At 35.1% G+C, this 15,753-nt stretch overlaps 5 protein-coding genes across 12 annotated transcripts in view; 3 read left to right on the plus strand and 2 right to left on the minus strand.

The window, feature by feature from the left end:
* Window positions 1-9,783, minus strand: tspan4b (tetraspanin 4b). 3 transcript variants are annotated; one of them, XM_087242787.1, is made up of 9 exons: window positions 9,247-9,783; window positions 7,970-8,039; window positions 7,698-7,748; window positions 4,999-5,190; window positions 2,546-2,620; window positions 2,342-2,437; window positions 2,154-2,267; window positions 513-596; window positions 1-430 (listed from the first exon to the last, which is right to left on the minus strand). In XM_087242787.1, the coding sequence occupies exons 4-9, from the start codon at window positions 5,059-5,061 to the stop codon at window positions 362-364; spliced, it is 501 nt and encodes a 166-aa protein (XP_087098913.1). In that variant the 5' UTR covers window positions 5,062-5,190; window positions 7,698-7,748; window positions 7,970-8,039; window positions 9,247-9,783; the 3' UTR covers window positions 1-361.
* Window positions 1-15,753, plus strand: part of tbc1d10b (TBC1 domain family, member 10b) — a 442,453-nt gene that overhangs the window by 230,556 nt on the left and 196,144 nt on the right. The gene's annotated exons all lie outside the window — the stretch shown is intronic.
* Window positions 7,685-15,753, plus strand: part of mmp25a (matrix metallopeptidase 25a) — a 35,267-nt gene continuing 27,198 nt past the window's right edge. For all 4 annotated transcript variants that reach the window (XM_087241804.1, XM_087241806.1, XM_087241805.1 and 1 more), the window contains exon 1: window positions 7,685-7,780. In XM_087241804.1, the coding sequence (XP_087097930.1) occupies window positions 7,712-7,780 (69 nt within the window). In that variant the 5' untranslated portion in view covers window positions 7,685-7,711. The remainder of the gene's footprint in view (window positions 7,781-15,753) is intronic.
* The window catches only part of unc119c (unc-119 lipid binding chaperone c), a 25,665-nt gene continuing 17,596 nt past the window's right edge, over window positions 7,685-15,753 (plus strand). For both annotated transcript variants that reach the window (XM_087242790.1, XM_087242791.1), the window contains exon 1: window positions 7,685-7,780. The gene's annotated coding sequence lies outside the window, so the exon portion shown is untranslated. The remainder of the gene's footprint in view (window positions 7,781-15,753) is intronic.
* LOC141381221 (uncharacterized) overlaps window positions 13,441-15,753 on the minus strand; it is a 3,113-nt gene continuing 800 nt past the window's right edge. The window contains exon 2 of the mRNA XM_087244744.1: window positions 13,441-15,450. Coding sequence (XP_087100870.1) covers window positions 13,822-15,264 — 1,443 coding nt within the window. The 5' untranslated portion in view covers window positions 15,265-15,450 and the 3' untranslated portion in view covers window positions 13,441-13,821. The remainder of the gene's footprint in view (window positions 15,451-15,753) is intronic.

Below are 15,753 nucleotides of genomic sequence, written 5' to 3' on the forward strand. Positions count from 1 at the left end.
TTAATAATATTCATGTAACGGGTTTAATATAACAAATCATCATATTTTAAACATGTACTGGAAATTTACTTTGATTGCAAGTTCACTGTGAGCAGTTACAAAGGGTATTTAACAAAGAGTGCAATAATACTAGGATTTACCTCATTTTCTACCTAAAGTATACATTCAATTTATGTTCATGTGATCTTCATTAGTACAAATAAATTCTTTAGCCTCTCTTTTTTTTTGGTAAAGGTTCATTTTCCTAAGTGCAGCACTCTAACTTATGTTAATGTGCATATCTTGCCCAGTTTTTCTAATAGGCCAGTTCTCTAGTAAGTCCACTTAAACATTCAGAATTGATTTTTTTCATCAGCAGGGGTCAGTCCATGTATTTTTCTGCTCTGAGGATCTGGCAGTACATCAGCATGGAGAACACCAAAGCAAGAAGCTGGAGGCAGAAAACGCAGTTGCATTATAGTCTGTGTGCATTTTTAAATCAGATTATGCAAGAAACTAGAGATTGTAAATACCTGGACGATTCCAATGCAAACTCCAAAACCAAGCACTGAGGTGATGTTAGTCAGGAGCCACTGCTTGGCTTTCTCATAGCATGGCTGTGATATGTTTAAAAGGAAAAACACAATGTAGTCAGTGATCACAAAATTGGATATAAATGAAATTAACAATAAATCCAAAATAGATTGTATAGGTCATAGTTGTTGGTTTTTACTTTTATGCCAAAATCATTAGAACATTAAGTAAATATCATGTTATATGTTATATATTTAGTAAGTTTTTTAATGTAATTGCACCAAAACGTTTAGGCTTTTGAATATTAATGTGCATTGCAAAGAATTCTGACAAATATAAATGTAATTTACTCAGTATTTTGATTATTTTTAAATTTCAATTTCCAGATTTTCGAATAGTTGCATCTCAGACAGATTTTATCCTATCAATCCTGAACAAATCTATCTTATAATATCCTAACAAACCAGACATCAAGCTTATAATCAACTTTCATATAACATACACTTAAAGTCAGAACTATTAGCCCCCTGAATTATTAGCCTCGTTTTTTTTTTTTTTTTTTCTTCACAATTTCTGTTTAACGGAGAGAAGATTTTCTCAACACATTTTCAAACGTATTAGTTTTTATAGCTCATCTCTAAAAACTGATTTATTTTATCTTTGTCATGATGACAGTAATAATATTGGCCTTAAAATGGGTTTTAAAAATTTAAAACTGCTTTTACTTTAGCTGAAATAAAACAAATAAGACTTTCTCCAAAAGAAAAAATATTATCAGACATACTGTGAAAATTTCCTTGCTCTTTCAAACATCATTTGGGAAATATTTAAAAAATAATTTTGACTTCAACTAAATCATGCAGGGGCGGATTTAACCAATAAGCAAGCAGCTGATTGGGCCCCCAGTAAATCTGAGGGCCCCCAAATAAATACCTAGAAGTATAAATTATATATATTAATTATATATAACTTAATTTTCGATCATATTTTGTTTGGTGAGGGTATAAAATTATTTTATTTGGATGTAATTATTACATCTGCGCAAATGTGTCCCCCGCCCTTAATCATAGAGCAGTCCAGCAGTCAAGTCAGTAAAGACAAAAAAACGAAACAGTTCATTTATTATTTTGAATTGTGAATTAATTTTAAGAAAACAAACAATTCAAAAGTTTTACAAGATGCTTTACATGTCTTCTCTATTTAGCATTAAGATAAAATGTAGAAAAGGAAATTGAGAAGAAGGGGGGGGGGGGGGGGGGGACATCAAAAAAGGTGCATTTTAAGACTTTTGGGCCCAATTGGCTGGAATTGCTTAGGGCCCCCAAATCATTAAATCTGCCCCTGAGTTTTTGAATATATTTCAGTGTAACGTGATCCTTCATAAAAAAAATAAATAAATAAAACACTTACATGCTAATCTGTTACTCAGACTAAAGCATAAAAATGTTAAAATAATGATGATAGAATATGTTAGGAAATTCATATATAAAATTCTGCATATAACAGAGCATTAACATGTTGCAGGGTTTGTTCTGGCTTTCATTTTATATTAAAGCATGTGTTTGCAGTTACCAGCAGTTTGGGGTTATTGAGGAATGTGTGGTACTTAGTTGACCCCACAACCCCAAAAATGTTCTGACCTCTTCCCAGTGACGACAGCTTGAAGGATCGTTACTGCAGCAGGACCCAGGGAGTTTGCCATCGGATGTTTTGTTGTGCCAGTCCGTGTGGTTGCTCACGCCACAGCACTTGAACTGAATGAAACAGAATATGATTCACTTTGAATCGGCGGCCCTTCGGTTACACAACTACTATACATTCAACTCACAATCATCTGCATGTTATCCCAGGATTTCCGCAGTCCGTCATTTTTGCTGTAGCCTTTCATTCCTTCTCTTAGGTCATCCTTGGCTTTTTTGTCCAGCTAAATGGACAAAACAGAGAGAGAAGCGGATAAACAGGAAGTAGAGGCAAAGTGTTTCCTGACAGGAAAGGCTGAAATGTTTCCAGGGTTTAGACGCTTGTCTCTTACCTCTTCGTGATATAAACTCAAAACCAAAATCAGCACAACTTCTGTCAGGACTAGAATCAAGAGGATCACAAAAAACTGAAAGAACAAGAAATTTACTATTAGCACACATGAATGAAAGGAGTTTTTAAAATAGACATGGTGGGTTCTGACAGGCATAAGAAGAAAATCACAGTTCTTCACTCGGCAGCAACGAGAATCAGCAGAATATTTGAAGATTTACAATTTTGGTGTTTTTTCACTAAAGTTTCACAAGAGATCTTAGTGTTATTCTGTGCACATTTACCAAGATCCAATAAACGTTTAGATTTAAGTTTGAAAAAAAAAAAACATAAAATTTTTCCATTAAAAAAATACAATAAATGTTCAGAACTCTGCTAACACCATGATTGGCTCTCCTTTATGTTGATTAATAATTTCACAAAGAGGAACATCAGAGCTGGGAACTTAAATCAATGTCCCTATTTATTAACGCAAATAAATAATAAGAAAAAATGTGCTTTTAATAATTAAAGAAATACAAACCATTCAAAACTTTGTCAATAATTCTGAAAAAACTCACATGCTCCTCTAAGCTGCCTTTAACTTACAATTTCAAATAAACATTTTCTGCTTCATTTACACTCACTAGTCACTTTATTAGGTACACCTGGTCAACTGCTAGATAACGCAAATGACTAATCAGCCAATCACATGGCAGCAACTCAATGCATTTAGGCATGTAGACAAGGTCAAGGCAATCTGCTGCAGCTCAAACTGCATCACGCATGGTGCCAGATGGGCTGGTCTGAGTATTTCAGAAACTGCTAATCTACTGGTATATTCATGCACAACCATCTCTAGGGTTTACAGAGAATGATCTGAAAAAGAGAAAATATCCAGTGAGCGGCAATTCTGTGGGTGGAAATGCATTGTTGATGCCAGAGGTCAGAGGAGAATGGCCAGACTGGTTCCAGCTGATAGAAAGACAACATTAGTTCAAATAACCACTTGTTACAACAGAGGTATGCAGATGAGCATTTCTAAACGCACAACACGTCCAACCTTGAGACAGATGGGCTACAGCAGCAGAAGACCACACCGGGTGCCGCTCCTGTCAGCTAAGAACAGGAAACTGAGGCTACAATTCGCACAGGCTCACCAAAACTGGACAATAGAAGATTGGAAAAAGTTTCCTGGTCGGATGAGTCTCGATTTCTGCTGTGACATTCGGATGGTCGGGTTAGAATTTGGCATCAACAACATGAAAGCATGGATCCATCCTGTTTTGTTTCAATGGTTCAGGTTGGTGGTGGTGGTGTAATGGTGTGGGGGAAATTTTCTTGGCACACTTTGGGCCCGTTAGTACCAATTAAGCATTGTATCATTGCCACAGCCTACCCGAGTATTGTTGCTGACCATGTCCATCCCTTTATGACCACAGTGTACCCATCTTCTGTTGGCTACTTCCAGCAGAAAAACGTGCCATGTTATGAAACGTGAATCATCTCAGACTGGTTTCTAGAACATGACAATGAGCTCACTGTACTCAAATTGCCTCCACAATCACCAGATCTCAATCCAATAGAGCATTTTTGGGATGTGGTGGAACAGAAGATTCACACCATGGATGTGCAGCCAACAAATCTGCAGCAACTGCTGGATGCTATCTTGTCAAAGTGGACAAGAAATATTTCCAGTACTTTGTTGAATCTATGCCACAAAGGACTGAGGCAGTTCTGAAGGCAAAAGGGGGTCCGAGTCAAGTAAGGTACAAGTAAAGTATACCCAATAAAGTGGCCGGTGTGTGTGTGTGTATATATATATACATATATATATATATATATATATATATATATATATATATATATATATATATATATATATATATATATATATATATATATATATATATACATATATATATATATATATATATATATATATATATATATATATATATATATATACATATATATACATATATATATATATATATATATATATATATATATATATATATATATATATATATATATATATATATGTAAATGTTATTAATTCCTATTAAAAAATAGCAGCCATTTCTCTTGTTTTTAGTGTTACATGATCCTAAAATCCTAAACATAAAAAAGAAAGATGATCCTTGATGAACATCCTTCTGTCCAAACAAATAATAAGCTGGTATAATTTATTATTTTTTTTTTTAATTTTTAATTTTACAAATTAATATACCATATGAAAAACTGGACTAATGTTTTTGAAAATAGGGAAATACAGTATACAGTAATATAGTGAAAACTGTTACATGTGGCCTAAATTGTCATTTATTATTGTCATAATAGTGTTGAATTCAGCACCATTACTCTAGTCTTCAGTGTTACAGGATCCTTTAGAATCACAAACATCTAAGATGAAGATGATACTTAAATGTTTTCTTTGTTTTGCTGTTGTCAGTAAGCATGCAGGTACCGTACCGTCAACAAAAGACACTTCTGCTCTTTCAAAGCACCGAGGCATCCCAGAAATCCTGTCACCATGGTAACGCCCCCAGCAACGAGCAGTAGGTTGGCAGCAGAGAGTGAAGGGAAGGACAGTGGTAGAGATGAAAACTCTGATTGTGTGAAGGCGAGCCAAACTCCAACACCAAATAAACCACATCCTCCTAACTGCACAAACAACACAGGTAAAGGAAAATAACAGCTCATCATGCTCATATTAGGGACTTCGTCTCAGTGTTATTAGAAGCTAGGTCAATCTAAAGGGCATGTGTAGGCCTACATGATCTTCATAAACTCAAATAGACAGCATGACTTTTACATTCAAAACAATTTAAAACATTAGGCATCACCTTCATTAATGTTTACTATAGTGTGCCAAAATAGCAGAGAACCTGAAAATGACAACAGATTACACTTATACAACGCATATATATATATATATATATATATATATATATATATATATATATATATATATATATATATATATATATATATATATATATATATATATGTATATATATATATATATATATATATATATATATATATATATATATATATATATATATATATATATATATATATATATATAAACATCCATGTTGATATTAGTCAATACATTTCTGTTTTTACAATTAGCATTATGTGAATAATAAAAAAATTAGGTAAGAAACACCACATTTTTTTAATTAACTCCCCTAGAGTTAAACAGTTGAGTATTACCACATTTAAATTCTTTGAGTCAATCTCTGTAAAAAAATAACTGATGAGTTTCGATCATTTTCCTATTCCTAGCTCATCTCTTCTGTAGTTACAAAGTTACAACTCTTAGACTCTTATTCCGGCGTAATAATCAAACAACTTTGCTGCAGTACCATGACTGCAGCAGATGCAAAGATAATACACATGGCTTGTCCCCAGCACCCAGCCAGTTAGTATCAGCATATTATTATTGTTTCTGCTACAGCCATGGTACGGCAGCAAAATTAGTTGATTTCTTACGCCGGAATGAAAGTCTAGTTCTTAGTCATATTGAACTTTAAAATAGCAACTTTTACATTTTCCGTCTGACTTAGTACAACGAAGCTGCTGAAGTGTCAAGCTTTAAATAATCAAAAGTCTTTTATTATTATTATTATTTTTGAACAAGATGCTAATGGTCTAATTAGATTCAATAATAAATCCTAAGTTAAAAGTGCTTCCACCAGACCTGGAGATCAGCTGAATGGATTTAAAAATGGTAAAACTCAATTGTTTAAATCTAGAGGAATCGTAGGCTATAATCAATATATTTTCAAAAAACGTGTAGTGATCCTAAGCTGATAAACTATGTTGTATTTCTGCTAGTTGAACCACTTCTCATGCTTGCTGCTCAGCATTATGGTTTTGATTATCACTTCTGTGATGTTGCTTAAAGTAGACGCATACGTTACAAGAGCTAAGAGAGAGGATCAGATGAAAACGCTTGCAATCACCTATAGCGGCAAATGTAAGGTAATGCAAGGGGGTAGTAGAATATAAGCCATCTGAAGTTTTGCCATCGCAAAATTTATACAGATTATTAGCAGTTGTACAATCTTTAGTTATTCTACAATATGCAAAATGATTTTGATTACTTTTAGTTATTGTTGACTTGTTTATCTCATCGATCTGTACAACATCAATATAAAATAAACCACATTTTATTCTTTGTAACAACATGTAGCTTATTAAACATTACATTATGGCAGGATGTCCTAAAACGTGGTTTTATGACTTAATAATTAATTAAATCAGAAATAAGTGAGATGACACGGTGGCTCAGTGGGTAGCGATGTAGCCTCACAACAAGAAAGTTGCTGGTTCGAGTCCCAGCTGGGCCAGTTGTCATTTCTGTGTGGAGTTTGCATGCTCTCTCTGTGTTGGCTTGGGTTTCCTTCGGGTGCTCCGGCTTCCCCCACAGTTCAAAGACATGTGGTACAGGTGAATAGAATAAACTAAATAATTGTCGGTTCCTTCTGCTGTGAGGACCCCTGATGAATAAAGGGACTAAGCCGAAGGAAAATGAATGAATGAATAAATAAGTGAAAAATGTTAATACAAATAATCTCTCATCTTTCAATATCTCATTGATGAGTTTCTTACATTATTTATTGTTTCTTGAGCATGTGCAAATGTCTGACAAATGTAGTTTTCTTAGTTTAAATAATATTGAATTATTATAGAAATGATCTAAATTAAAAAGAAAGAAAAATACACATTAAGTACGTATAAGCATTCTGCTACTCTAAATATATGCCCTATATATAGTCATTAATTAATTTCTGCCTCAGTTCTTTATCTTGATCAATGTTTTTATTTGAAAAGTAAAATTATTCCAAATTTGCAATAAAATTATTGCAAAAATATCACAAAAATTAAATTGCTCAGTTTCTTTAAACTGAATTCAGAACTGTTGAATTTATTTACAGTATTTAAGGCAAATACATCTGTAATTAAATTACTAAAAATTATCAGTAGAGTAAATCCTCATTTTTCCTTTTTTTTAGATGACAAGTAATTCAATTACTGTAAACACAGTTACAACCAACACTGATTACAACCTGAACGTGGCGACAAGCAGCAGGGTGAAACATTGAAAGTTTGCTCAATTAATTCGTTAAAACTGATTCAGATAGTTAAAGGATTCTCACTCATTCAGAAAGAAATGTCACTTCTGACAGCTGATCCTGGACTTCGTAGAACTATTTTTGATGGCGGACAGAAAATAGAACAGGTATTTGTGTTAGTTACTCAGTATTGGGTATCTTATTGTCCTGAACTTGTGTCCAAAAGAAAAAATAAGCTAGCACAGTGTCGTGTTTTATCCATCAACTCGTATGTGGTTTGATTAGTGATTAAATTCAGCTGAATGTCCTGCAATCTGCCAAACTAAACTTCGACAGAAGTGTAAAGCAAAACTAACCCAAAAGATGAGGTTGAAGACAAACATGAGGTACTTCACGCAGCAGAGGCAACCTCGTGAGACAGACATTCTGCGTGAAAGAAAAGAAAACAGGACTAAATCAACAAATGACGATATATATAAACATATTGTGTGTGCTTTTAACGTGTGTAAACTTTCACACTCTTCTGAAACGTTAGCATAGAGAGGAAGTGCTGTTTCCAGACAGGAAGATCCACCCTTGTGTTGTGCTTCTGATAGCATTAACTAAAGCCATTATGTGCCCTGTCTGTAAAAAGGGCAGTCATGTACTCTTCTAGCTGAAAGAAAACTGTTGACATTTTAATTACACCTCCAACTTCATATTTCCATGAATGCAAGGCAGCATAATAGTGGTTGGGGTTATTTAGCCCTTTTTTACCACAGAATGTGGGCCTCATGTGACCACAGATTATACTATAGGTCAAAATGTAAACATTTAAGCCCCCTTAAAGTTAGACTGCATATGTATGTATGATCTTATTTCACTGGAATGCCAGTAATAGTTCTGGAAATTGGCACCATGTGTGTGTGTGTGATTTAAAATGTGGATGTTAAGATCACTTAGAAACCTAATTGTACCATCCCTGTAGGTACAGGATGTCAACATGATGTCATATTGACGTTGTACCCCAACGTCGTGGGGACATTGGATTTTGTTAGGAAAGAAATATCAGGTTGACGTCATTGTCCAGTGTCCAACCTAAAATCATCCAAATATCAACGTCTAATTATGTTACACCTTGACGTTGTGTGGACGTTACTATTACATCTATCAGACGTTGGATTTTGGTCACTTTCCAACAGAACCTAAAATCAACCTGATATCAACACGGTGTGTTATGTGTAATGTGTAATGTGACTTTGTTATTGGACGTCAAAATAATGTAGACATTTAATTTTGGTCACCTGACGTCATGACCTGAATCTAACCTAATATTAACATCTTGTGATGTTGTGTGCCTGCTGGAATTAGTCTTATTTGTAAATGCTTAGAAATCAATTTCATTAGCTTGAAGAATGTGATTTTTATTGGCTCTTCTATTTCACAAAGTGTTTTTCCCTCACCTAAATGTCAAACACAAACGATCCTCTAGTTTAGAAAATCTCAGGTTTGCATAAACTTAGAAAAGTGAATAACATTTGCCATTGTTTTCTCTTGTCTGCTGATTCGTGAAGTGATTCATAAACTATATACAAATATCTGTTTATAATATTCAAATATGTACGTAAACTTAATGCAGAAATAGTTGCCTTACCTTGATTTAGATGGAGACCGATAAAATGACTGACAGGCAATTCAAAAAACCTTCCCGAGTTGAGTTTTCACTTAGTCCTGAATGCAAAGCTTCCGGTATTGTCAGTTTGTTGTTTTGTTCTGATAAATTTCATGAGATCTTGCTTTATTTCTTCATCGACATTATCATCCCCATCACAGACGTGATTCCTCCAGTTCTTTTAGTAGTTATTAAGTCTTCATAAGGTGCAAAAAAAACATAAAGCCTTCTTTGAAGTGATGAAATATCAGTCTTGGAGTTTTCGTGGGATACAAAATTCTTCACAAACTTTTTTTCTTTGTTGTATAATTCATTCAGACTCCTGTCATTTATCTTCTGGAATCCTCTTGAAGTTCCAATATATTTATTTTTTTTGGTAACACAAACAAAATCAGTGTATTTGTTTGGGTTTTAGTCTCTTCTCTTAGTCTTAATTGCTAATTCCTGGTTCTCTTTGGCATTCTATCGTTTCTATCAGCTATTTTCCTCCCTCTCTTGTTCCAAATAACTTCCAGATGTAGTTATCAGCCCTCCCCTCTCACTCTTTGCCTCTCTCCTCCTCCCGCTGGCCTCCAGAGAATCCATTCTTTTCTAAGACCCTCCTCTTCTCATTCTTTCTCCCTCCCTATTTCTTTTGGTTTTGTCCAAACAATTCTGATGAATGTGGTCAGCAGAAACATTTGATGCTCTGCAGTCCTTTGTGTGTCGTTCTGTTTAATCTTTAGAACTTTGTAGTTTACTTTTAGAAAGATGTTTTTTGTTTTTAACATTCCTAGCTGAAATCATTGATGTAGTAAAAGTTAGAAGAGTAGAGAGATTCTCTGGTTTGCATATATGCTGATATATCATATTCACATTACATGTGTGTGTTAGATATCTATGAATTTGTGTATCATTTTTTTGTCGTCCTTTACTCATCTTTCTTTTTCCAAACACATTTGAGTTCCTTTCTTCTGTTGAACACAAAGAAAGATTTGCTGAAGAATGTAGGGGAAAAAACAGCCACTGACTTCCATAGTATTTTTACTCCTACCATGGATGTTAAAGACTGCTTCAAAATATCTTCATTTGTGTTCAACAGAATGCAAAAATTCATAAATGTTTAAAACCAGTTAAGTGTGAGGAGTGGGAGGAAATGTTTATTTTTGGATGAACTGTCTTTTTAAATCGAGCCTGCCACATTATAATTGACTAATCTTGCCAGGAGCTCCACCTTGTGGTCATTTGTGGCATTTTTATTCAGAGTGCCTCGTTTTGAACATTCATTCATTAATTCATTTTCCTTAATCTTAGGCTTTCCTTAGGCTTAGTCCCTTTATTAATCAGGGGTCGCCGCAGTGGAACGAGCTACCAACTTATCTAGCATATGTTTTTTTTTACACAGCGGATACCACTCCAGCTGCAACCCCATACTGGGAAACATCCATACACACTCATTCACACACATACAGCCAATTTAGTTTATTCATTTCCCCTATAGCGTATGTCTTTGGACTGTGGAGGAAACCGGAGCACAGGGAGAACATGCAAACTCCACACAAAAATGGCAACTAACCCAGCTGGGACTCAAACCAGTGACCTTCTTGCTGTGAGGCAACAGTAATAACCACTGCACCATCGTGTCACCCTTTTTGAACATTGTGAAAGTAAAATGCAGCATGTTATTCATTCATTTTTCTTTTCAGCTTAGTCCCGTTATTAATTCGGGGTCGCCACAGCGGAATGAACCGCCAACCTATCCAGCACGTTTTACGCAGCGGATGCCCTTCCAGCTGCAACCCAATTCTGGGAAACATCCATACAGTTCTTAGACTTCCATTAACACTCATACACTTCGGACAATTTAGCCTACCCAATTCACCTTTACCGTATGACTTTGGATTGTGGGGGAAACCGGAGCACTGAGAGGAAACCCATGCGAACGCAGGGAGAACATGCAAACTCCACACAAAAACGCCAACTGGTTTAGCCGAGGCTCGAGCCACAACCTTCTAGCCGTAAAGCGACAGCACTATCTACTGTGCCACCGCATCACCCAAATGCAGCATGTGTGTTAGATATAAAAATAAAAAAATGTATCTGTAGCTATCTATATTAAGGATCTCTTCTCACACTGAGATATGAAGTCACAAATGGGTAAGGAAGTCTTAAAGGCATAGAGTAGTTTTAAATCTGTTAAATAAGTTTTCTTCACTGTAAAAAATTCAGTGTTCCACACAATTCATTCATGTATTCCCAACACAGATCAATTAAGGTAACTTAATGAATTTAAGTGGATTGAACATAAAACGGTTTAGTTGTCCCAAAAAATCTCCAGATTTGTCTGGTTTCAGCTACACTGAAAAAAATCATTCAAAGATGATTCCTTGGATTTACTCAATTTCTTTATGTTAAGAGGTGGTAAACAATTTATTTGGGCTGAATTTAAACAAACAAATTAAGTTGAACATTACTAAACTTAATTTGTTTGTTTAAATTCAACACAAACAAATTGTTTGCAACAGTTCTGCATGCAACAATTTTTTTCAGTGTATAGGGCTGCACAATATTGGAAAAATCTAACTTTGTGATATTTTGTTATTCTGTGATATAAGTTGTGATATCAATACAATTTCACCAGATGACTTGAATATTACTAGTTGGAAAGAATTGATCATTTTAGATGGATTTGGGATGGTTCTGCAGTGTGCATCTGCATAAAATCTAGTAGACAATCTATAAATACAATAAAGAACATGATGTAATTAAAATATAGAGTGTTGTGACGTTATCTGAGTCTTAAAATAATTTAAGCACTGTAATTGAATAATAAAGACAAAATAATCCTGGAAAATTAATCATTATTAAAAATACAAAATGATACAATTTCTTATGCCTTTTAAAGTCATTATAGTCAAAGGCCTCAAAAACACATGCAAATGACATATTGTAATACAAACTCAACATTGCACATCCTGCGATGTGACTATTGCGAATGATCACATTTTGATATATATCGATGCTGAAACAATATATTGTGCAGCCCTAGTTTTAGCTAATTTTTGTTAAATAGTTTGAAAACATGGCAAAAAAATTTTGATCGTTGGTTTAAATACATTATACATTAATTTGGCTGCACAGTATCAACAGAACATCACAGTGTGTGCATCCAATAGTCACATTGCTGCAGTTCACAGGCACTACATTTTGGAATACATGAGATTTGTGGTTTAATAACAGTTTCACCATATTGGAGTTAAAGGTGGCATGTGGTTTAATGGTTTGTTACTGTGTAAACATATGAATAAACAAGTGACTTTAAATGATTCACGTGAAAGATATTGCTTTTTTAACAGCATTAACAAACATGAATTGCATTTTGTTTATTTAGTGTTTAATGTTGTTTTACATTAGATAATTCAATATCAGTGACTGAATATCTGCCTTTTATTATATTTTATGCTAGAAGCACTTCGCTACAATATCACCCCAACAATTATTCATTCATTCAATTTCTTTTTGGATTACTCCCTTTATTAGTCTGGGTTCACCACAGCGGAATGCAACATATTCATTCAGTGACGATAGCAGGAGTTTTTGTAAGTCACACTAGAATAAATGTTTCATTTGCAACAGTGATGTCATTGACACAAAAGTTAAAATGTGTCAATAGACCCAGGAAGTGTAAAAACAGACCTTGTTTACTGGTAGTTAGCAAATACTGCCAGTTCATTAATGTATATGCAAATTTGTATGAATCTACATAGATTAGTTATTAACGTTAAACTGGAACTGGTCAGAATTATTTTTCGCTGTTTTAGGTGACAGTATCTTTTTGATGCAATTTTAGTATGGCAGAACTTTTGCATTCACAAACAGCTTGGTAATGAAACAGAATAAATATCTTGTTTTAAATTTCCTAACCCATGTTCTTTAAAAAAGAACACTTTACTAAAATTCAATGGATTTAATTCAATTACACACATAATTTCTATCAAAGTCAGAAACTCCCTCTATATATTAGGTCATTTGATTGCATATTTTGTGAATTCATTCTCATAATGTCAGAAAATCTTTGCTGCATGGTTATTTTGAAGATTAACATTGTCTGCTGTAATTAGTAAATATACTTGTGTTGTCACTAATCTCATCCCTGTGTGAACTGGGAGAAAGCAGGTGAAGTCCACATCGATAGCAAACATTTTGAATAGATGCATTTTTATTATAAATCTATTTCATTCAGACATTTTGTATTTGAGTGTTGGGAACATTTCCCCCTCTATTGTTTGCTAAATTTCAATAGCAAATGACACAACTGCTAGATTTTTCAATGCAAATTTAGCTAATCATTCAGATGGTCAAGGTAATTCACTGTATTAGTCAACAGAAAGATGCTAGCTTTAAAAATTGATGATTTGTACCTCATACGTTCACACTACTGAGTGTTTTGTCACCTGTGCTTTTCAGTATTATACACAAATCTGAAACAGAATCAAATAATATATACACATTTGTAAGATATAGTTCGTGTTTATGGCACCGTTACACACATACAAGATACAGATTCCCAGAAGACTTTTAGACAGCCGTGGTAAGACAGAACGTTTCTCCTCCATTCATGTTCTCTTCACTTTTCCCGTCTTCCTTCGAACTCCCATTTTCGGACAGTGTTTTTCCCACCTTATTTTCATCCACATCTTCATCTATGAAAGGCATAGGTTCCTGCTCCTCCCATTTCTTAGCCTCTTTGGTTCCTTCTCCACCCACTCCTCCATCAGACATGGCATCTTCATCCATGGTGGCGAATGTACTGAGCACCACATCGTCTCCGTCCTTTTTCTCATCATTATGCAGAAGACCCTCCTGGACGTCAGCATCACATTCAGCTCCCGCCTCCAGATTCACAGGCCCTGCCCACTTGTCATCCTCCGCCCCTTTTTTCTTCTTAGACCGTTTGCTTTGTCCATTCATATAGGCTGGGCCAAATGTCCGAGAGGCCTTTTTCTTTCGCTGTTGTATGAACAGTATCACGATAACGCATAGCACACAAGCAGCGATCGCACACACTATGATTATTAATAACCAGTTGGTTTCTTCATGAGAAGTACTTTGCTTAACGTTAACAACACTTGTGACAGACATGAAATCTTCAGAGACTGTGTTGTCATGTAACACTCCATTTATAATAGGCTCATTTTCAGTCAATTGTGAAGCGGATGTTGGAGTTTCAGTGGGGGTTGTCGTGCTGTTGTCCACAGGGTTTAACAATTTGCTTGAAACCTCATGTGTAGGAAGTTCAATCATATTGGTTGAGGGATCTTCTGTTGAATCAGACGTCGTCATGGCCAAAGCTCTTGTCGTGATGAAATCTGTTGGACGTTCTGAAGGACTGGTCAGCATTGGCACATTGAAGGAAACGGTTGTTTCAAACTGACTAGTGGTTGTGGCTTCTGGAGATTTCTGTTCAGTCATTAATGTTTCCATATAAACAGGCAGAGTAATGCTGGTCATTGTGGTCAGCTGAATTTCAGCTGTTGCCGTCGTTTCAGGAGCAGATTCTGGTGTTGTTTGTTGAATAACAGGGCCGAGTGGTGTAGTATTCATAGTTGTTGTCTCCTGCATGGTGCCTGTTGTGCTCGCAAGTGTGGTCTGCAGATCATATGTGTCTGGTTCCGTCTGTACATCTGTGACAAGATCTACTGGTGCAGAACTGATCGCTTCATCAGTGACATGATAAAATGATGACAGAACAGTTGTGTCCTCCACGGTGACATTATCAGGTAATGCGGTGGTGATATTATCATCTGTCACTGCAAACTCTTGTGCACTGGTGGACCTGAAACAGGGCCCGAGAGCAAGAAACAGTAGCAGATTTCTAAAGACGAGCACCATGATGTGCACGCTGGATGGAAAGCCGCTCAAAGTAGTAGCTTGAATGAAGTATGTGCTCAGCTGAGCTGCTGTTGTTCTTGATGATCCACTTTTGAGGCTTGTGAATGTGATCAAAAATGCAGAAAGCATCCAGACTCATTTATAGAAAGTAGTCAACCAAACAAATTCTGCTTATTTTGTGCTTGTTTGGTGTTTTGCTGAGGTAATCTTGCGTGTATCTGGACCGGAAAGTTTAACACAGCCCTGTTCTTCCCCTTTCTTGTTCTCTCTGTCTTTCAGTGTCGCACGAGGGATATCAGCTTTGAAATGACATTACTGTAAAAGAGACACAAGACAAAAAAGACAGTTAGTAACCAAATAATCATCCATATTTGTTTGTAATGTACATATTTTCAATTGGTTAAGTTTATATTTGGTCAGACTTTACAATAAGGTTCATTAGTTAATGTTACTTAATGCATTTACTAAGATGAACAAACAATGAGCAATACATTTACTACTGTATTTGTTCATGTTAGTTAACGTTAGTTATTGAAAATACAGTAGTTCATTGTTAGTTCATGTTAACTCATGGTGCGTTAACTAATGTTAACAAGCATGGACTTGGATGTTAATAAT

This window comes from Danio rerio, chromosome 3 (assembly GCF_052040795.2).
Source record: "Danio rerio strain M-AB ecotype USA chromosome 3, GRCz13ab, whole genome shotgun sequence".
NCBI classification, from domain to species: Eukaryota; Metazoa; Chordata; class Actinopteri; order Cypriniformes; family Danionidae; genus Danio; species Danio rerio.